This window comes from Podarcis erhardii (assembly GCF_964252035.2).
Source record: "Podarcis erhardii genome assembly, chromosome: Z".
NCBI lineage: Eukaryota > Metazoa > Chordata > Lepidosauria > Squamata > Lacertidae > Podarcis > Podarcis erhardii.
In genome coordinates, this window is record NC_138504.1 from 23,114,123 (window position 1) to 23,136,131 (window position 22,009).

The 22,009-nt window shown below is 44.7% G+C and overlaps 1 protein-coding gene across 1 annotated transcript; it reads right to left on the reverse strand.

Moving 5' to 3' along the window:
- Positions 1–1,812: 1,812 nt before the first annotated feature.
- On the reverse strand, positions 1,813–18,752 carry LOC309334016 (START domain-containing protein 10-like). Its single transcript, XM_081848187.1, has 7 exons — positions 18,557–18,752; positions 18,284–18,444; positions 8,987–9,134; positions 6,134–6,237; positions 5,159–5,276; positions 3,470–3,522; positions 1,813–2,591 (listed from the first exon to the last, which is right to left on the reverse strand). Exons 2-7 carry the CDS (start codon positions 18,437–18,439, stop codon positions 2,373–2,375), a joined length of 798 nt encoding a protein of 265 aa, XP_081704313.1. The 5' UTR covers positions 18,440–18,444; positions 18,557–18,752; the 3' UTR covers positions 1,813–2,372.
- Positions 18,753–22,009: the final 3,257 nt, after the last annotated feature.

The following is a 22,009-nucleotide window of genomic DNA, read 5'->3' on the forward strand; positions in this document are numbered from 1 at the left end:
TTCTTAACCCAAGGTACTATTTCTGGGTTAGCGGAGTCTGTAACCTGAAGCGTCTGTAACCCGAGGTACCACTGTAGTACAAAAGTCTAAAAACCCTAGGACAGATTTTTTCACAGCCCTCTAGTGGCAATGGTGGCTCATAACTCAGGAAGTGTATACAGTGGTACCTTAGTTCTCAAGCGCCTTGGTACTCAAACAACTTGGAAACCAAACACTGCAAACCTGGAAGTAAGTGTTCTGGTTTGCAAACTTTTTTTCGGAAGCTGAACGTCCTCTGTTTTGAGTGCCACACTTCCGTTTTGAGGGCCACACTTCCGTTTTTAGTGTTACGCTGAGGTCTGTCTGTTTTTGCTATTTATTTTACCTTTTTGTGGGCGCTTTTTGTTTTGTTTTTGTGACTGTGTGGAAGTGGAACCCAGTTCAGCTACTGATTGTGTGACTGTAGTACATTCTTTATTGCTTTCACTTTATGGATCAATGGTCTCGTTAGATAGTAAAATTCATATTACATTGCTGTTTTAGGGATTGTTTTTAAAAGTCGAGAACTGATTACGGCAATCCATTTTGCATTACTTTCTATGGGAAAATGAACCTTGATTTTGGAATGCTTTGGTTTTGCAACGGACTTCTGAAACGGATTAGGTTTGAGAACCAAGGTACCACTGTACCCAATTCCTTCTTTCTTTAAAAAAATAAATAAATTATTAAGGATTTCTTGGTTTACAAATGTATGTGCAATGTCTCTTTTTTCAAGTTACATTTTCTACAGATCAGTTTCACTTGTTGAGACATTAGTGTTACAATAGGAAGAAAGGGGGGAAGAAGTGGAGGGGGCGTGGTGAGTGGGGGTCAGGTCGGGTGGCAATACTTGTTTTGTGTCAGCGTCACTTGTGTGGGTTCTATCCTAACCAAACTAAGCCTCCCGGTGTATATTTTGTTTCAGGAGGCGGCCTTCTCTGTGGTGACACCCTGCCTCTCAATCCCCCCCCCAAAAAAATCAGGTCCACTTTCTACAAAGCCGCTGAAGAACACATCTTTTTGCCAGGCCCCATTTACTTTCCTCCTCCTCTTCTTCTTCTTCTGGAACTCTGCTTTTCATCTGGCTGTGCTATTGTGTTTTATTGAACGTGCTTCCCTTCAGTGATTTCATCTGGCTGTTTAAAATATTACATTGTTTTGAAATCTTGTTTTTCTTACTATTAAAATATGAACTCTATTTTTGTATGCTGCCTAGCCTCCAAATCATCGCTAGGTGGTGTACAAAAATAGCAATTTGGCCTGTGATTACCATCTCGTAAACCTTGCAAGCTGCTCCATGAATCTCTCTGTGCTGAAGGGGGGGGGCACACACACTATATGTTAAATCAGGAGCCAGGACTCTTTGGCCATCTTGCAAAGTGAAACACACAAAAAACCATTTAACAAACTCAGTCACTTTTGGCTAAATAAAGTCTGTTAAGTGGCTTGGCTAACCTTGCTTTCCCAAATTACCCCTCAATCAGGTTGCTTCTCACTCTTTCCTCTGAAAAGCACATATTCAAATCAGTGTGCCTGGTAGCAAGTATGTTGGCACATGCATTATTGACTAATTGCCCTTTTGAATGTGCATCTCACTGAGCGCAAAAACAATATTAAGCAGGCATCTGCGTGTGGGGGCATAGTTCAATCTGTTCTCTCCCCCACCCTGAAACACCAGTGGTTCTATCAGGACAGGACTTTGGGACAGGTGTCCAGGCCACACACACACACACACACCACAAAAGACTGCAGCTGGCTTCCCGTATTTTGAAATAATACACATGTACCACCAAATTGCATTTTATTATTTGCAGTTGTTTATTAGGGGGGAAGAAGTTGTTTTATCATTGCATTACACACAGTAAGACAAATTTATGTAAGTCACCTAGAGAAGTTTCATAGGCAACAAATAAATCTGATGAAAACAACAGCTCCCCATAAAACCATTAAATATAGAATCTCAGAAATATCTATCATTTTCCTGAAGCTCATTCAAGATTTGGCACAGCCAGTCATCAATTATTATATTATTCTCTTGATCTAAAATAAGCACAATATGCAACATTTCCCTGGTTCGAAAGGTCTTCTAAAAACAAACCACTGATTAAATACTGCAGCTCCACTGCTAAAAGCCTTCTCCCCTCCTTGGGCAGAACAGCTAAGAACATGGGGAGGTGGTCTTGACAGAGAGTTGCCCCTCCGACCACAAGTTTGCAACAGGTGCTTGAGAGAGAATAACCCCCAAAAGCTGGCTACTACATGAAATAAACTGGAATAATTTATCATTTCTCAGAAAGGCACAGTGGCGGACTAGAGAATGTCCTCAAACTGCAAAAAAGCACAAAGTGATGTAGTCAGTCGGACCCGCTGGCTTCTCCCTGCTGATCCTTGACTTCTTTAACGCTGCTCTCATCAAAGTGCTCCAGGGAGGCGGCATGCTGAATAGCCAACTCAGACACCAACATGGTGGGGAGCTGGCTCTGCTCGGGGTGCAGCCAAGGCTTCACATCCATGTTGTGCTCCTGCTTCCAGGCAGGGTATTCCATGCAAGCTTTATGCAGCTTCCTCATCACCTGATCCCGCAAGCCGGGACGGGGGGGGCGCGTGGAGAGAAGAGAGAAGGTCAAAACACGCCCACATTGGACTTCTCTGTGTGATGAGAGGAACGGCAAGAGAATCCCACATGAACCTGGAACTGTACCACCCACCCAAAGTGCTCTGGACAGGAAGGTTCATGAACCAAGTTGGACAACTAAAAGGTACCGTGTGAGATCACCTGCATCAAATCCCTACTCAGGACTTAAAGAGGCATCCATCCACAACACAACACAGGAATTAGAGCAATGCGCCCCCAAACTTGGGTCTCTAGCTGCTGTTGGGACTAAAATTACCATCCTCCCTGACCACTGGTCATGCTAGCTAGGGATGATGGGAACTGTAGTCCAAAAACAGCTGAAGATTATCATCCTCCCTGACCACTGGTCATGCTAGCTAAGGATGATGGGAACTGTAGTCCAAAAACAGCTGGAGACCCAAGTTTGGGAAACCCTTCCCCTAAAAATAAAGCAAGGTTCCAGTCCTTCCTGGTTCTGAACTAATGGAAGATTTAAATAAGGATGTAGAAAGCCGTCTTAACCACTACACAGCCTCTTAGCCCACTGTGCTCCATAACCAACAACGCAGGGGGAACCCCCCTCTCTGGGCAGAGAAAAAGGGCTTTCTGCAAATCCATCTCACTTAGTATTACACTAGCTCAACTGATGCTCCTGACAAGAAGAACCAGATCACTAGAGGCCCAAGATAGCTCAGATGGGACAGCATGAGACTCTTAATTTCAGGTGGTGGGTTCGAGCCCCATGGTTGGGCCAAAGATTCCTGCATTGCAAGGGGTTGGACTAGATGACCCTTGTGGTCCCTTCCAACTCTTCAGCTATGAATCTGCCTCACTCACCTGTGGTCCCAGGAATTGAACAGCTTTGTTCACAATCCACTTGGGCAGAAATCCTAGTTTGGAAAGGGGGGAGAGGCAGGAAAGATGGGGGGAAATTAATCTTGGTCACATACACAGCATACATTTAAAGCACATGCCCCCCGACAAAAAAAAAAGAATCATGGGAACTGTAGTTTTCTCCTCAGAGAGGTTACAGTTCCCTTAACAATGGTTCCCAGGATTATTTGATAGATGAGCGGGTACATGATTGCTACTGACAATGGACTGCGGCAAACAAATCTCCCATAATGCAGATGTTGGAAACTGATTTGCAGTAGATGAAAAATCATCTAGCCTGTCTAGTGTTTGCAATTCATTTTTAAACGGTTAACAGGTAACTCACATTTTATGTGAGGGTTCAGTTCTGGGGGTCCATGTGTATATGCAAAAAAATACTAAAGCCAGTAACCCCAGAAGTGCCAATTTGGAGGGCTGTTTACCTATCTCTGGGAAGCAGCAGCTAGGGCTCTGGCAGGGTGGGTCCTAGAGTCCTCCCTCCTGCTTCTGAAAGCCTAGTAAGCACTTGCAGAGCTTTGGGAAGGAGGTAGGATGGCTTTAGGACCATGCCAGGACCCTCACGCCTCCTTCCCAAATCCAGCCATCTCCCTTACCCAGCTTTGGAAAGGCGTCACAAGGGCTCTGGGCTGCCAGAGCCCCTGCGCCACCTTCTGAAAGCTGGGTAAGCCTGCAATTACAGCATTGCATTGTGGGGGGAATAAATGGAGAGTGGGATTCCTCCACTCTCTATTTGTTTATTTATTCGCGCACCCACACAAAGCTGAATTCATGTAAGTAAAATAAGTGTAGGATAGAATCATAGAATCACAAACCTGGAAGATGCGAGTTAACTGTATTTCCTACACAGAGCCTTTATTCTTTTTTAATCTACTTGTTTTTTCTCACTTAACACTTTGGCCACCACTGAGAAATCAGGTTGCTCACTGTGACTAGAGAATATTAGTTCTCTTCTTTTTTATTCAAATTCAGCTTTAAAGAGTTATATGCCTTGTGAAGCATACATGCTTTTCATGAAGCAGGTTTGATCACAAAGCAAGATACAGTACTTCCTTTGATCCTAAAACAGCATTTCTATCATAGTAAAGGTAAAAGGTAAAATAATACTCAAATTAATCAACAACTTTCCCACAAGGATCTTATTACTCACCTGATGACTGCAGCACAACTTACTATGGCAAAGGTATTAGAAGATTCAAAATGTATATTTTGCTCTATTTTTTATTTTATTTTTTGAAATAGTTTTTATTTGATTTTACAAGTATGTTATATTATAACAATGCTACCATTCACATCCACATTTACAGATTCCTCTGAATCTCTAGACTTCCCACCTCCCCTCCATGGGTCCTTTTATTAAACCTTTTCCTGCTACTGTTTCCATCTGTTTACAGTGGTCTCCAAGATAGATTATAAAAATTTTCCCATTCTTTATTGAAATTTTGGTCTTCTTGGTTCCTGAGCTTTCCGGAACTAAGCCTCCGGAACTAGGCAGCTTAGTTTGGTCAGAATTGAGTATTCCCTTCCAGAGTCAACATGAAATACATTACTTCTGACAAAGGAGCCACCGTAGTTGCTAGAGGGCCTTGAACATTTGTGTCCTAGGCTTTTTAGACTCTTCTAAAATAGTCTCACCTTTAGGGTCAAGCAGTGCTAGGTAAGTCAGCTTGCAACTGTCGTGTCCAGTTGGTTGCACCAGGTATCCAGCCAAACGCGAGGCAGCCCGCACCGTGTCCTTGCGGGGAGGGTATTTCTGCACAGTAAAAAGCCAGGCAATCAGCTGATGGACCAATTCCTGGTATAGAGGCCTCCCCTTCCCCTCCTCCCTGAGACTGAGTTCCCCTCAGGTAACTAAGGGGTAGTCAACAATCAGTTTAGTGTGCCAGCCAAAGCCCATGGAAACTGCATTGTAATACACCAAAATACAGAAGTAGCAATAATATACATCAACACATCAATAACAGAAGGTAGGCTTCAAAGGACTGGACCCTAAATCCCAAGAGGCTGCCAACTTTACCACCAACAGGTCAGTCGTGTGTAGGGTCTCAGCTCCATCATCCAGAGAACTAAGTGTTGTAATAAAGCAGAAGGCCACAGGTTCAATCTCACCAGGGTAAGCCTGGGAGAAAGCCCTGCCTGAAACATCAAAGAGCTGCTGCTAGTAGTCATTGAGCTAAATGGAGCTAATGGGCTCAGCCACACTTCCATTTAACCCACTGCTTTCCCCTGGGGAAAACTCATGGTTTAGCACTGAATCAGAACAAATGGCAACTGGGCTTTCCACAAGATTGATGCCTGCTCCGATTCACTGCAAAAGAGTGGGTTTTCCCGGGGAGAGCAAACAGAAAACCACTCAGCCCTGTGCCTAAAAAGCATGGGACAAGTGGAATAAAAAAATCACTTTCTAGGCAAGGGACAAGTGTGGAAGTGTGAACAAGCCCTTAGTATATGACAGTATATTCAGCCGTTGTGGGTCTCATGGCATACTTATCAAGCAGGTGGATGAAGCTCCATTTCCCTAATGAAATGCTATGGTGGGTCTCTGAGAGGAGACCCACCCCCCAATCCATTACCCACCTGAATCCCATAGTTTCCCCCCTGCTCACTTACCGGATGTTTAACAGAGAAGTTCATGATAATATAATCCTTATCCAGGACTTTCCACGATCTCAGAGTCACCACATCTCTGTTCCTCAAGGGCTTTGGGCATTTCCCTAATCCAAGGGAGATGGTAGGGAGAGAAAGGCAGCTCAACATTGCATCTACAACATGCTGTTCACATTCAGTTGCTAATGATTTCATCTAAATCTGTACTCATTCCTATATATTCCATTTTCCATATTCATTGTATATCATTCATAAATCTATTTCATAAGATTTCCATTTTAAATTTCTATTAAGCTTTGAATAGCAGTAAGGTGAGTGATTTGTTGCCGTTGCAATTACAAGTCCCAGGCACCTTAGCTTTTTAAGTAGAATGGCAGGGGGGGAAACACCCGTGTCGCATAAACAAAAGTGAGAGCTTAACTTGCTTTGGCAAAGCAACACAGGGAATGTGTCAAAGGTCCAAGCAGGTTGTCTCAAGTAAAAGAGGCCTTGCACACAGATCCTATTCCCCTCATCCAAGCACAGAGCCCCCTGGAGGAAAAAGTACACCACCTATGCATGAAAGGAAGGTATCAGAAGCAGGCAACATTTGCAGAAATAGAAAAGTGTGGGGGGGGGCAGGAGGAAGAGGGAAGAGGAGAAGGACAAGCAAGCCCAAATGCCTTTTGAGGACTGAGCATACTGTACTGACTGTTGAGAGTCTGTTGGAGGGAGAGGGGAAATGGAACAGGGTATCCTGAAATCAGGCATGGCTGGCTGGAAACCTTAACAGGAATTCTTTATGCTACAACTACGTTTTAACAGGTCCAGCTTATAATGGTGACCCAGGGAGAGATGCAAGGCAAATGCATCTCACACACCCCTATATGTTGTGGACTATACCGCTCTATGAGCCTGAACCTTCCTTTCCACCAAGTTGTGTTGGTTTTTTTTTAGCAGTGTCCATTGCTACTCCCCAAGGCTATTTAACCTCCAGAAAGAAGGCAGCCAGGTAGCTAAAAATCAGGCACCGTCGGGGGAAGGCATTCTCTCTCTTACAGAAAACAGAATACCCGTTTCAAACGCTGACCAACTCTCAAGCCAGGGGCCTGCCATAACACTGCCAGAATGTTTCTGATCAATCCATCTAACACAGCTCTCTTCCACCACCTTGAGTCCACAGATATTATTGTCTCATCAGCCTATCAAGTTAGGCTGCCTGGCAATGATGAGGGTGGTAGTACTAATGAGCTAAAAGACTGAATCATGGATGGAGAACCTCAGGAGTCCCCAAAGGCCACACACCCATTCTGACTCAGCACTCTGGCTTTGCATCCTTCTGTGACTTCTTTTCTGTCCCTGAACCCAGATAGTGATTATTGCCTACCTGGATGGGATGAGGATAGAAAGGGAGGTGTGTGTGCGAAGAAACCAGCTTACCTTGTGAATTTTGCCTTTGCATTTATTTTGCCTCTGGCCTCAGCCACCACTAGCATTCAGCCCTGGGCAGGCTCTCCAGAAGGGGAATGTGTCCCTTGGGTGGAAAACGGTTTCGCAGCCCTGGACAAAGCTGTATAGTCCTCTCCATAACACTCTCATTACAACAACCTAGAGCGGCTCAGCAGATATAGTTTTGCTGCTGGCTAAGGACCACACGGGATGTGGCTATTATCATGTAGCGTGGTGTTCCATAGATGTTTTTTTTTTAGAGAGAACACCACCAAATCAACAGCAGGTGGAAGGTAGCTGGATCATGACCACATAACATAGAATCATAGAATCATAGAGTTGGAAGAAACCATAAGGGCCATCGAGTCCAACCCCCTGCCAAGCAGGAAACACCATCAGAGCACATAGTTGAGGTAGATCTTTAAGCAGTGGAGGCTGGTCCATGAGGCTGAATGAGGTACTGCCCCAGAGAAGGAAGGCACCCCACACCCCAGACTACTAATCCTCCCAGTGTCTTGACATTTCATCACACACTGCTTACATACCTGCAAGATTACCTTTGCAAACCTCATAACTAGAGGGTTAATCTGTTGCAGCGGAAACAGCAAAGAGAGGCTTGTGGCACCTTAATTACAGGGATAATTCACAAAGTAGGGTTGATCTGATGCCAGGATGTTTTTATAAACACTACTTTCGCAACGGTCAGTGCCATTATTTTACATACACCTAAGCGTCAGCGTTATCATCCTGTTTCCAATTCCCTCTGAACTCCTCTGCTAACATTTCTCAGGCTGACATTCCACAATTCCTGATCCACATAAGTCCATGCCATCAGAAATGTGCCACGAGACTTTGGCTGCTGAAGAGGTAGGAACAGGGATGGGGGACTTGTGCCTGCCCAGATATTGTCCCACCAGCCTCAGACAGCATGGCGAGTGATGGAGGAGGGTGGGTGTTTGTGGTCCTTGGAGCCAGGAACTTTAAATCTTAGGAACCCACCAGCATTTTTTTCTGAGTTTGGTACCAAATCTTCATTGTGCTTGCCAGGTACCCCCATAACTCAGTGGTGGGAAACATCAGGCCCAGATGCCAACAGTGGCCCTTTAGGCCCCTCTAACAGGCCCCCATGATTCTCCCTGGGACACACTCCTCACCCTTGTCACTTCAACACCCCCTTGAGTGTGTTTGCGTGGCTGGAATGCAATGCCTCTTCCTTGGCTGGATGGAGAAGAGGGAAGTGCAAATGTGAAGGAAGTAGCCTATTGTGCAAAGGGGAAATTTACATTTGCTCTTCCACTCCATTTTGCCCCTGGCCTTGACCCTCATGGGCACATGACCTCTGGAAGATTGCCCTGATGGCAATGTGGGCCACACCTGCACTAGTTTGTGCGGTTTGGTGGTGGTATTGGGGTGCCCATCCTTACTTACATTCATAGTAGCTAATATCAGCATTGTCTGTGAGACGAGCGATCTGATGCGTCTCAACAAGGTTTATGTCCCACATGCTGCGGTACTCGGTGTCATGTAGGACATCATAGGCGGTCTCTGCGGTGACCCCTGGCATGTCAATCATGCCCTGCAGATGGAAAGAAGAACACTGTCAAAACACCAGAGTAGTGAACAACCTCAGATGGTGTAAAATGGAACAATCTTGCCGAGTGTCTGCTTTCGGTGTGAAAGGTCACAGGTTCAGTCCCTGGCCTCTCCAGGTAAGGCTGGGAATGCCTCCCATCTGAAGCCCCGGAGAGATGCTGCCATTCAGTGTAGACCATACTGAGCTTGATAGACCAACTTGGTCAGTGTTTGAATGGAATATCAACCGGGGAGCTTTGCATACACCACCTTGAACCCTGTCAAGGAAGAAAGAAGGGAAATCATGCTTATATAAATAAAACCTGTTGTAGTGTTTACATGACCACTGGACCAAGGAACGAACCTTGCTTTCAGGAGGTAGAAGCTTCTCAACCTCACCTAGTCAATGAAGTCCACTCTACTGCTTGAATAGTTTGTCCAGCAATTTAGGGAGGCTGTAAAAGCTGGTGAACCCTGGGTGCAAAATGTTCTAAAGCACAGTTACCCAAATTGTGGTTTGTAGGCTTCACTCAGGTGGTCCACACTCTTTGGGATGTCTGCGAAGTACAGCAGATGCAGCAGCTGTGAACAGCAGCTTCTCTGTCATTCTCATAACTAGGTAGTCTCAACTGGCTGGGATGGACCAGAAGCACACCCACATTTCACTCGAAGAAGCTGGGCTGAAAATAGTTCCTTCACCCCTGATCTAAGTAGGCAGGCCAACATCAGAACCTCCAAACATTCAACCACATGAAGCAGCTCAGATCCTGTGCTTAATACCCGAAGCCTATCCTCCATCATCTTCCACCGCCTTTCACAAGGTGCATTTGGTGGGGCACAAGAGCTACAGTAGGTTTAGACAGGGCACTCATCGACTGTCTTTTTCGCCTGCCGAAAGAGGCTCAGCAGGCCTCCTGCATCTAGTTCCAGGGAGGTGGCAAAAACCTTTGTCAATCAGTTGATCTCTATCATCACAATTACAGATCTGCCACTAAATTGCAATCAAGCAAATACAAATTTCACAGTGTGCAAGCGATTATTTGGTATGAGCATCATGGCAAAGAACTAGGACATGTGTACGTGACGTTGCACATTCACAAACCCACTGGAATGAATTGTCAAGAGCTAGTGTGCCTGGTAAGAAGCTTTACTCACAGGGTTGCTGTGTGGATTTTTAAAAAACAAGTTAGTCATGTATACATGCACCCACTGGACCCATTTATCTTCTGCCCCCATCTGGTCCAGTGGGCACATGTATACATGACTAACTTTTTTTAAAAAAATCCACACAGCAACCCTGTGAGGTAGGCTCCACAAATTGTTGAAAGAGCCACCAAGCTCAAGCAGAGAGAAGAACAACAAACCTGTGGTCACCAAATGGGTATTTTAGGGGTGTGTGGAGAGATTTTAACCAGATCTGCCTTGTCTTCATCTGACATTTTAACTCAGGCAGCAAGGAAGTGGGAAGCAGATATCTTTTACACAGTATGGTCCATACTAATTTCCAGCAACCGTCTAGGGGCTGCATGCCAGAAGCAAAAGGGGGCAGCTTTCCTTTGCACAGTGAAAGTCAGAAGTTTTTACATCCATTTAATGTAAACGCAAGAGGCATTATTGCAAGCAAGAGGCATTATTCCGATCAATGACAGGTTCCAGTCAGGAAACAAAACACAGATGTAGGGGGTATGGCCTGGAAAAAGTCTGGGGGCCATATACAGAGGTATTGAGGGCCACATTTAACCCCGTTTCCCTACCATGCCCCCTTCTAGCTGGCTTTTGGAAAAAGTGTGAGAAGCCAACTATTTCCTATTTCCCATCCTTCAAATGCATTAAACCAGAGCCCAGCACTAGTCTGGCATGGTTGCTTTGTAAATCACTGAGTAATTCTCCAACTTCTTCATTGGCTAGCAAATTAACAACCAAACTGAACGTGGGGAGTAACTGCTACATTCTCCACCAATTATTTGAAAAGCTCTTTGGTCTGACATCCCATGTAAAGGAGGTTTCCTGTTGTTGTCACCCAGTTAAAAATGAGAAAGAGACAAACAATGACATCATGGAAGTGGGCAGCCTTTATTTATCTTTTTTCTTTTGGGCTCCATGGTCATCCTCCCGTTGTGCAAGGCTAAAGATGCTGCTCAAGGCTAAAGGGGAAGCAGGCAGCCTGTCCGTTGCTCTTTGGGGCTGGGGGGAGGAATAATATTTTTTTCCTTGATTTCCCCCTCTAAAAACTAGGTGCGTCCTGTGGTCCGGTGCGTCCAATAGAGCGAAAAATACGGTACACTTGTTCATTCTACTTGGCCTACCTTCCCCAGTGCACACCACACAATGTTCACCACAGGCATGAAAATTGTCCTATGATCACTGTAGCTGCCTGCCTGAACACAACAGGAATGCACTTTCAACTGTAAGGCAGTATGGTGTAGTGGTTAGAGTGTCAGACTAGGACATGAGAGACCAGGGTTCAAATCCTCACTCAGCCATGAAGCTCACTAGGTGATCATGGCCCAACCATTGTCTCTCAGCCTAACCTACCTCACAGGGTTGTTGTGAGGGTGAAATGAGGAGCAGAAGAACCATATACACCACCTTGAGATCTTCAGAAGATAAAGGTGTCATATAAACATAATAAATAAATACATTTGAAAAATGCACAAGCTCAATAGGACCGGAATCTGACACTAGTACTCAAAAAAGCTCAGGGCATTTGCTGTGAGTGGGATGAAGTTCAGCAGATATTCTATAATACGCTCTCTCTTCTGGTCTTCTAAAAATCAAGACAAAATAAAAAAATTCCTTCCAGTAGCACCTTAAAGACCAACTGAGTTAGTTCTAGGTATGAGCTTTCGTGTGCATGCACACTTCTTCAGATACACTGAAACAGAAGTCACCGGACCTTTCTATATAGTGAGAAGGTGGGGAGGGGTATTACTCAGAAGGGTGGTGGGAATGGGTGATTGGCAGATAGCTGCGATGAGCCTGTTGACGACTCTTAACGACTGCAATAGGTCTAACAGGAAAAAGCAAGGGGTGAGAAGGTGAAAAATGGCTTTGTCATGTATAATGAGATAAGAATCCAATGTCTTTGTTCAAACCAGGTCTCTCTATAGTTTTAAGTTTGGTGATAAGTTGCAATTCAGCAGCTTCTCTTTCCAGTCTATTTCTGAAATTCCTTTGTAATAGAACAGCTACTTTGAGATCTTGTATAGAATGTCCTGGGAGATTGAAGTGTTCTCCTACTGGTTTTTCTGTCTTGTGGTTCCTGATGTCGGATTTATGTCCGCTTATTCTTTGGACAAACAGGCCAGACCTTACGCCAAAGAATAAACGGACATAAATCCGACATCAGGAACCACAAGACAGAAAAACCAGTAGGAGAACACTTCAGTCTCCCAGGACATTCTATACAAGATCTCAAAGTAGCTGTTCTATTACAAAGGAATTTCAGAAATAGACTGGAAAGAGAAGCTGCTGAATTGCAACTTATCACCAAACTTAAAACTATAGAGAGACCTGGTTTGAACAAAGACATTGGATTCTTATCTCATTATACATGACAAAGCCATTTTTCACCTTCTCACCCCTTGCTTTTTCCTGTTAGACCTATTGCAGTCGTTAAGAGTCGTCAACAGGCTCATCGCAGCTATCTGCCAATCACCCATTCCCACCACCCTTCTGAGTAATACCCCTCCCCACCTTCTCACTATATAGAAAGGTCCGGTGACTTCTGTTTCAGTGTATCTGAAGAAGTGTGCATGCAAACGAAAGCTCATACCTAGAACTAACTCAGTTGGTCTTTAAGGTGCTACTGGAAGGAATTTTTTTATTTTGTTTTGACCATGGCAGACCAACACGGCTACCTATCTGTAACTAAAAATCAAGAGGAGGACTTCTATCAAAGTGTTCTCTAACTGTGAAAGGAGCCAGATGTCTACACCTCTCAGCCTAACTACTTCACAGGGCCTTTTGTGTGGCTGGAAGGAGAAGGGGGAGCAGCCATCCTTTAAAAAGCAGGGATGGGAAACTGTGGCCCTCCAGATATTGTTGGACCAGAACTTCCACCAACCCAGGCCATGTTGGATAAGAGTCCAACAACACCTGGAGGGTTACAGACTCCCCACCTCTGCTTTAAAAGGGCAGCAGGGTTAAAATGCAACAACCAAAAGTTCCATATCACAATTCCAGCAGGCTGAATGTTGCAAGAGAGCACACACTCAGCCAGGGGCACCAGCTCCAGGGGGGCAAGCCGTTTTGGGGCCTCACTATGTTTTGGGGGGTTGGGCTGGTGAGGGCCACTGTCCAAAAAGTGCAAAGGCTCCTTCTCCTCTGAGTGCAGAGTCACCCTCATAAGATGGCACCTCTGCACTCAGCTAAACTCATTTTACTGCTGCTTCATGAGTCCAGGTCTGATCCTCCAGTGCAAATTAAGTCCTAGATACAAGACATTAAGTGATCTTCAGTACACACCCTTGGGACAATCTCCCTAAAAAACATGAAAACAGCCTGCAGGATCAGGTCAATAGGCCAGCATCCTGTTCTCACAGTGACCCAATGGATTCCTTTGGGAAGCACATTGATTCAGGCCATGCATGAATCAATGTCCTACCCTTCAGGGGAGCAGAAAGCAAACCAGCTTCATCTTCTATATAACAGTCCTTCAAATATTTGATGCTATTACATCACTTCTCCAGGATAAGCATACCCAAGTCTTACTTTCTCCTCTATGGACTTGTGTCTCCAAGCCACACTTTGTTTTGCTCTTCATACGAACCTTTCAAAGTTTACAATGGAATTACTGCAGATCCAAGAGATTAGGGCTGTACATGGCCTCTCTGGGATCTGAGTAAGGGCCCAATCCAGCCTGGAACTGATCTGGGGGCCATGCAAAGTCAAGTGGAGATGGGGAAGAAGTACCACACCTCCCCCACACACTGTATGCTTAGTCAGAGTTTTAAACCACGTGTAAGCATCTGGCCAGGGAGGGAAGGCAAGGCATGCAGGTCATAGCTGCCAACTTTTCCCTTTTCTTGCGAGGAATCCTATTCGGAATAAGGGAATTTCCCTTTTAAAAAGGGAAACGTTGGCAGCTATGATGCAGGCTACTTGTGTGTGTCCTTCTCCCCCTCCTCCCTGCCACCAAACCTCTTGTGACAACCCCAGATCACTCCAGGTGGACCCGATTCAGTTTGGTTTCCTACTGAATTCAGTGCACAGCCCTACATGGAAGGCAAAAGCTGAATTAAGCAGCACTTGTGAAAATTGCTATTCTCCTAGAAGAGCAAACAGTGGTGCATCAGCGCATCAGCTACTGGGCTGATGTATCTTTGACACTTGGGCAAGACGTCATGAAACATTGGCATTATTATTGTTTAGTCTCTGCCCGTTATTACATCTGTAAGAGAAGGCAGCTTTCGCAAGCTATGCTAAAGTTCATCGCATCCTGCAATTCAGTTATCAGCTACGCAGGCAGCAGTTGGATTATACATCCTAACTGAAAAATAGTTCCAATCAAGCTTAGCCCCTACCAAGTTTTCTGCCATATTAAACAGCATTCCAGGACCCTCATCTCCATCAATTCCAGATACCAGCCTTCATTTCTCTCTTTGATTAACACCTTTTGGATACACTCTCTCTTTCCTGTTAACAAAGCTGCATACAGGAAGGGTACATGATTTATTTCTTACCAAGGGAGTTGTGTTTTCCTGTTTGTCACTCCTGAGTGCCTGCAAAAAGGTACTGTTTTTGTTGAGCCTTTTTCAGATGTCAATGATGTTGGCTGCTGCTAACTATGCTGCTGAAGTTCTTTCCTGCTGGTGTTGGGGGTTGCTTTGTGTATTTTTATGGGGTTTGTTACCTGGGCTCTTAAATATGTTGTGCATTGCCCAGAGTCTTCTTTTTTTAATCTTTAACAAGAGAGTACCCAGTTTTAAAAATAATAATACGTATGTGGTTCTCCTCCCTGCCCCCACTTTAACACAACAAAATTCCTGTGATGCAACAGGTGAGCTTCATGGCCAGGTGGAGACTTGAACCAGGACCCAAGACCGCATACCCCTGGCCTTCCAGATGTCGCTGGGCTCCAGCTTTCATCACCCCAGCTAACCAATGATCCAGGATGATGGAGTCCAGAACATCTGGAAGGTCACAAGTTTTCCATCCTTGTTGTTACCATGTACAGTGGTACCTCGGGTTAAGTACTTAATTTGTTCTGGAGGTCTGTTCTTAACCTGAAACTGTTCTTAACCTGAAGAACCACTTTAGCTAATGGGGCTTCCTGCTGCTGCTGTGCTGCCGGAGCACGATTTCTGTTCTCATCCTGAAGCAAAGTTCTTAACCTGAAGCACTATTTCTGGGTTAGCGGAGTCTGTAACCTGAAGGGTATGTAACCTGAAGCATATGTAAGCCGAGGTACCACTGTATGCACACTGCAAGCTAGGTGACCTCAGGCCCTGGCCGCACACTCTTCTTCCCAGGGCTGACCCCCTCACTGGCCACACTTCACATCTTGGGTGTTTCCTGCATGAATGGGGTGTGCCTTGGAATTGAGATGATGGTGCCTCTTGGTTGTGTGAATGGAGAACAGAGAAAGCAACGTGAGCTATTCTACAGCACCATTGCTCTACCCACTTTTGCCTCTGCCTCCACCTGGCACTGGCATGTGGACCTCAAAAGGTTTCCTGGGTTGAAAAAGATTCCCCACTCTTGACCAGCTCTCAAATGGTGACACATCCTCAGAGTCAACTCCTGAACCCAAATAACTCCCAGGAACGTTGGAAAAAGCCTGTGGCATTCAACAAACAGCGCTGCAAAAGCTTATGTACATTTAAGCATTATATGACTTTAATCAAGACTCAGTCACTTTTCAGCCCTGCTGAATTAAGGACATGTTTTTATTACTTTTTAAAGTAATGATTTATAGCCTGTTCCCCCTCCCCCTCCCAGCATGCGTTTAAACGAAAGATGACGCAGAAAAAGCTACAAGGAAAGTGCATACATATAGAACTACTGCCAATAAAAAATAAAATAAAGAAAGCTTAATAAATATCTGGGGGTTGGGCTAGATGACCCTCATGGTCCCTTCCAACTCAATAAGTCTGTGATTCTGTGAAATGTGTCCACACCATTGCTGCAGGGAGAAATCACCAAAGGCCAAAGAAAGGAAGTTTCTCTTGTTGCAACCAGTAAAAACCTAAGAGTACTTAATCTTGACTGGATCAAGCTCTTCCCCACCTCCTGCTCTAGTTGCTCCAAACCCAGACAATTTGTGTCCACTTAACTCAATGTTGTCCACACTGATGAGCAGCGAGTTGCCAGAGTTTCTAGAGATGCTGAGGATTGAACCTAAAACCAGTGCTTTTTTTCTGGGGGTACGCAGGGACATGAATACCCCTAAACATTTTGTGAACTTAACTTTGGCCTCATTGAGGGGCATTATTTCAATACGAGAAGGAAAATAAGAGTACCCTAAACATTTTATTAGGGGAAAAAAGCACTGCCTAAAACCTTCTGCATGCAAAGCAAATTCTCTACCATTGAACTGTGGCTCTTCCCTACTAGAATTTTGGTTGCTGGTCTACACCCAAATTATAACAGACTTACAGCAGAATTAAAATATATTTACCAACGAACCTGGAAACTCAAGTGAGGCTGTGTAAACACCATACATTCAAACCACGCTTCCCCCACCTTCAAAGTAATTCCGGGAACTGTAGTTTGTTAAGGGTGCTGGGAGCTGCGGATTTGTGAAAGGAAAATTACAATTCCTGGGATTCTAGAGTTTTCGTTTTGAGACGGGTGGAGTGTGCTTTAAATAAATTGTGGGAAGTAGTTTGTGCAAAATGGCTCAGCTAGATACCACGCAATTTTTTTTTTATTTTTTTGTGGTGGTGCGGAGGAGCTCCGCAGGGAGAAATTTAACTATTTCCTCCCTGCTGCAGGTCAATCACACTTCTAAGGCTTTGGGCATTTCATATATAAATCAAGATTGCACCTCCGAAACTCCTTCTTCCCAATTCTTAAAAAGTGCAAGAACCCCGTATTTAAAAACTTCTCTCTCTCTCTCTCTCTCTCTCTCTCTCTGCACCGGCCAGCACCTGCCGGCCAATGCGCACCTCTTTCCCGACGGTCCGCAGTCCCGTATTTTAACATTCACATGTGGCGCAGAGATTGCACCTCCGAAACCCCTTCTTCCCAATTCTTAAAAGGTGCAAGAACCCCGTACTAAAAAACTTCTCTCTCTCTCTGCACCCGCCAGCACCCGCCGGCCAATGCGCACCTCTTTCCCGACGGTCCGCAGTCACGTATTTTAACATTCACATGTGGCGCAGAGATTGCACCTCCGAAACCCCTTCTTCCCAATTCTTAAAAGGTGCAAGAACCCCGTACTAAAAAACTTCTCTCCGTCTCTCTCTCTCTCTCTCTCTCTCTCTGCGCCGGCCAGCACCTGCCGGCCAATGCGCACCTCTTTCCCGACGGTCCGCAGTCACGTATTTTAAAATTCACATGTGGCGCAGAGATTGCACCTCCGAAACTCCTTCTTCCCAATTCTTAAAAGGTTTAAGAACACCGTACTAAAAAACTTCTCTCTCTCTCTGCACCCGCCAGCACCCGCCGGCCAATGCGCACCTCTTTCCCGACGGTCCGCAGTCACGTATTTTAACATTCACATGTGGCGCAGAGATTGCACCTCCGAAACCCCTTCTTCCCAATTCTTAAAAGGTGCAAGAACCCCGTACTAAAAAACTTCTCTCCGTCTCTCTCTCTCTCTCTCTCTCTCTCTCTCTCTCTGCGCCGGCCAGCACCTGCCGGCCAATGCGCACCTCTTTCCCGACGGTCCGCAGTCACGTATTTTAAAATTCACATGTGGCGCAGAGATTGCACCTCCGAAACTCCTTCTTCCCAATTCTTAAAAGGTTTAAGAACACCGTACTAAAAAACTTCTCTCTCTCTCTGCACCCGCCAGCACCCGCCGGCCAATGCGCACCTCTTTCCCGACGGTCCGCAGTCACGTATTTTAATATTCACATGTGGCGCAAAGAGGTAGAAGAGGGGCAGGGGGGAGAGAGAAAAGAACTCCACTCCCGGGACCAGGAGCCTCCGTCCGCTCCCTGTCCCGAATCGTTCCTTCCATACCCAACTCCGTGTCCACCCTACCTTGAGGCGGTACACCGCCAGGTCCGCATGAGGAACCACCTGCTCCCAGACGGAGACCCCAGAGCGGTCGTACCAGCTCAGCCACCCGTCTTGCGACTCGCATTCCGCCACGAAATCCCGAAAGGCTGCATCGTCCGGGAGGGTCACGGGCTCCATCCTGCCTAAACAGAACGGGAAAAAAGAACAGGTGGCGGCGGTGGCGCGGCAGGTAGGGGTCCCCCCATCCCCAGCTAAGCCAAGGCCCCTCCCGGCTCCCCGCTCCCCTCCACTCACCTGCGTTCACAATGGTCAAGCGTTACTACTGCGCCTTCGGGGAGTGTGTCCCGTCCAGAAGTAGTCGCAAGCAAAGTCGCGGCAAGAAAGAGAAGAACCCTCGGAGTCGCGGATATGTGAGCGGCTCTAAATTGCTTTTCGCGGGCGCTGATTGGCCGGGGCCGGCAACCGGTCCCCTTTCCCAACGCTGCTATTGGACGAAGGTGGCCGGCTTGCTCGGAGCGCTCCGTGTCCAGCTAGCGATTGGCGAAGTTGGGTCGGCTTGTTTAGACTACTTGTTTTATTTATTTAACTTTCAATCGGCACCGTTTTATTGCACTTTTGCAGCCGAGGCCTTGGAGCGTCAAACAAGCTGACTTGTCAAGAGAGGAAGAGGAGGGGGGAGAAAATATGAATAAGGGGAAAGGGCAGCAGCGCAGCAGCAAGAAATCTAACACAAAACTTAAAAGTGCGGTGAAGAGCTTTAAAATGGGGGTGGGGAGGAATCATCGTTTACATTATTCAAAAAAACACACAAAAAAGCCAGCACCCACCACCCCTCAATAAATTCGTTTCCTTCGTTATCATTAGTCTATGCTTAGGATAATATTTTATTCTCTTGTTAATTACGCTGTTTTAAATGTGTATTTTATATTTGACTTCACTTAGCAGTTTGGGGTTTTTTTTGGAAATGTTTAATATTTTTGTTGTTAACTTTGTGTTAAATATGTATTCTGTAGTTGACCTTCTTTGTAACGTTTTATTTCGAAATCTTTAAGCTAATACTTTAGTTTTCTATTAATTACGTTTCTTTGACTGTATACTCTATATTTGACTTTCTTCAGAAATGTTTGGTTCTGGACTGTTTTATTGATGTTTTAATATGCTGTATACTGCTTTGAGATTTTTCTTAAAAATATAAAGCGGTATAGAAATGAAATTAATAATAAATAAATAAATATTTGTTGAATTTGTCAGTAGCTTTACTTTGCTCTGGGCAATCCAAAGTGATTTACAACCCAACAAACAGGCGATAAACCCCTAGATTAAAACCAAGAGGAAAGAGAAATACATTAAAAGCGTGCATGCACACACACACGTCTAAAAGGACACGGGTAGTTAAAGGATAAAGGCCTGGTTCTATTGGAGAAATTTTGCCTGGGACCTAAATATATGCAACGAAGGCATCAGAAGTGTCTCCCTAGGGAGAGCATTCTGCAAGTAGAGCGGCCTGGGGTGATGATCACATGTCTGGGTTGGGTCACATGGGGAGAGGTAAAATTTTATCATTGTGTATTGGGTTTCTCCCATGTAAATTTTATCATCAAGATAGCTCACCAGGTTCTCTTTAACCAATCAGTTATGGTGGGGGAGGGTCCTTCATTTTTTCCATTTTCGTGCAATATACTGTTTTGCCACTGTTAGCAGTGTACTGTACTAATCAGTTGTATCAAAAGCAGAGTCGTTTTAGGATTTATTTGAAGATTGTAGCCTGTACTTGTTTGTATGGGTACTTCTGTCCTGAAAGGTGTGTGTGTGTGTGTGTGTGTGTGTGTGTGTGTGTGTTTACAACTCCAGCAGATATGTACTAATCTATCTTAATTCTGCTATACCTCCAACAATGCATGTTTCAGCCAAAGATATCACTAATGTTGTGCAGAACTAAGTACCATTGGAAATTTGTCTTAAGATAATTCTCCTTCATGCTCACACTAATAAACTTTTCTCCAGTATTTTTTAAATGCCCATGTCCATTCTGTTTCAAAGATTGTTGACCCAATATTTGCTAAGTCCTGTTCAAATGAAAGACAGATAATTTTGCATTTATCAAAAATATTAAATAGATATTTGTTATTACTTAAGTTTTATAATTTTGCTCAAAAGTCTTTAATGTGGTAACCTGATTATTTAGCTTTGAACTGTTATCCTATATGTCTCAGCTGGAAAATAATTATAGTGGGCATACTTGATTATTATTGCTGCCTGTTCATATGAAATAATTTGATGCTGGCACAAATCAGCTGCTATAGTTTAACAAATTGTTCAATTTTTAAAAAACCATACATTGTCAAAATTGGTTGTCTGCAAAACCATTTCCAAGGTCCCTGGAGAAAATGCTGGAAATACTATTTTTGAATAAAGACACCATAGAAATAGCTTATATTTTAACCCACCCAAGAAAGTTGTAGGGTCTGCCACTTTTTAGTATCTTCATCTTTTTGTGTGCTTATGTTTCTGCAATTATGATTGACAGTTGTTTATGAATCTGGTTCCTAAGTACTCTGTTGGGCTATTTTTAAATTGAAACCCAAAATCTTTGTAGAAGGTATTTATCAATTGAGTTGCCAATATTTATTCCGAAACCAATTGATTTAGTAGTATGGATCTTGTAACCGGATGCTTTCCCAAAGGCCATGTTTTTTTGTATTGATGTTTCTGGTTTTGTAAAAGATACAGTGGTACCTCAGGTTAAGTACTTAATTCGTTCCGGAGGTCCGTTCTTAACCTGAAACTGCTCTTAACCTGAAGCACCACTTTAGCTAATGGGGCCTCCTGCTGCTGCCGCACCGCCGGAGCCTGATTTCTGTTCTTATTCTGAAGCAAAGTTCTTAACCTGAAGCACTATTTCTGGGTTAGTGGAGTCTGTAACCTGAAGTGTATGTAACCTGAAGCGTATGTAACCCGAGGTACCACTGTAATGCTATTATCATCTGCATACAGTGAAATTTTAAATTCTTGCAAGCCAAAGTTAATTCCATTGGTTCATAACAAACTTGCTAATGGGACTAAAAAATTGAGAACAAAGCAGAGATAATGTGGACCCTTGGCATCTGCCATGCTGGATTCTTAATGGCATTGATAATTAATTGTTAACAAAAACATTTGCTGTTGAGTCCTTATATGGGAAATCAATCCATCCTTTAAATCTCCAACTGAGATTCGTATCTTGAAGAGTTCTTGCTATAAAAGGCTTTTCTGCCCTTTCAAAAAAAAAAAAAAAAAGTGAGTTGAGGTGAGGGGACCAAAGCCCCCCTTTCTTCATGAAATTTACCCACCCACCCCAAATTTAAGCAAAAGTACTGTATTTTTCGCCCGATTGGGCGCACCGGCCCATAGAGCTCACCTAGTTTTTTTTGGGGGGGGGGAATAAAGGGAAAAAAATTATTTCCCCCCCCCCCAGCCCCCAGAACAGGCAGCACTCCGCAAGCCGTGGGAGCCCAGCGTGAAGTCGCTTCAGAGAAAGCCTGCATTCGTCCCATAGGACGCACACACATTTCCCCTTCATTTTTGGAGGGGAAAAAATGCGTCCTATAGGGCGAAAAATACGGTAAACTTCCCTAAACAGGACTGCCTTTAGATGTCTTCTAAAAGTCAGATAGTTGTGTATTTCCTTGATGGGAGGGCGTTCCTCAGGGTGGGAGCCACTACAGAGAAGGCCCTCTGCCTAGTTCCCTGTAACCCCACTTCTTGCAG

Coding starts and splice junctions, on each gene's coding strand:
- LOC309334016 (XM_081848187.1), bottom strand. CDS start 18,439: ATGGAGCCCGTGACCCTCCCGGACGATGCAGCCTTTCGGGATTTCGTG. Junction 9,135..18,283: donor TGGCGGTGTACCGCCTCAAG/GTAGGGTGGACA, acceptor TTCCATCTGCAG/GGCATGATTGACATGCCAGG. Junction 5,277..6,133: donor ACTTCTCTGTTAAACATCCG/GTAAGTGAGCAG, acceptor TTTACTGTGCAG/AAATACCCTCCCCGCAAGGA.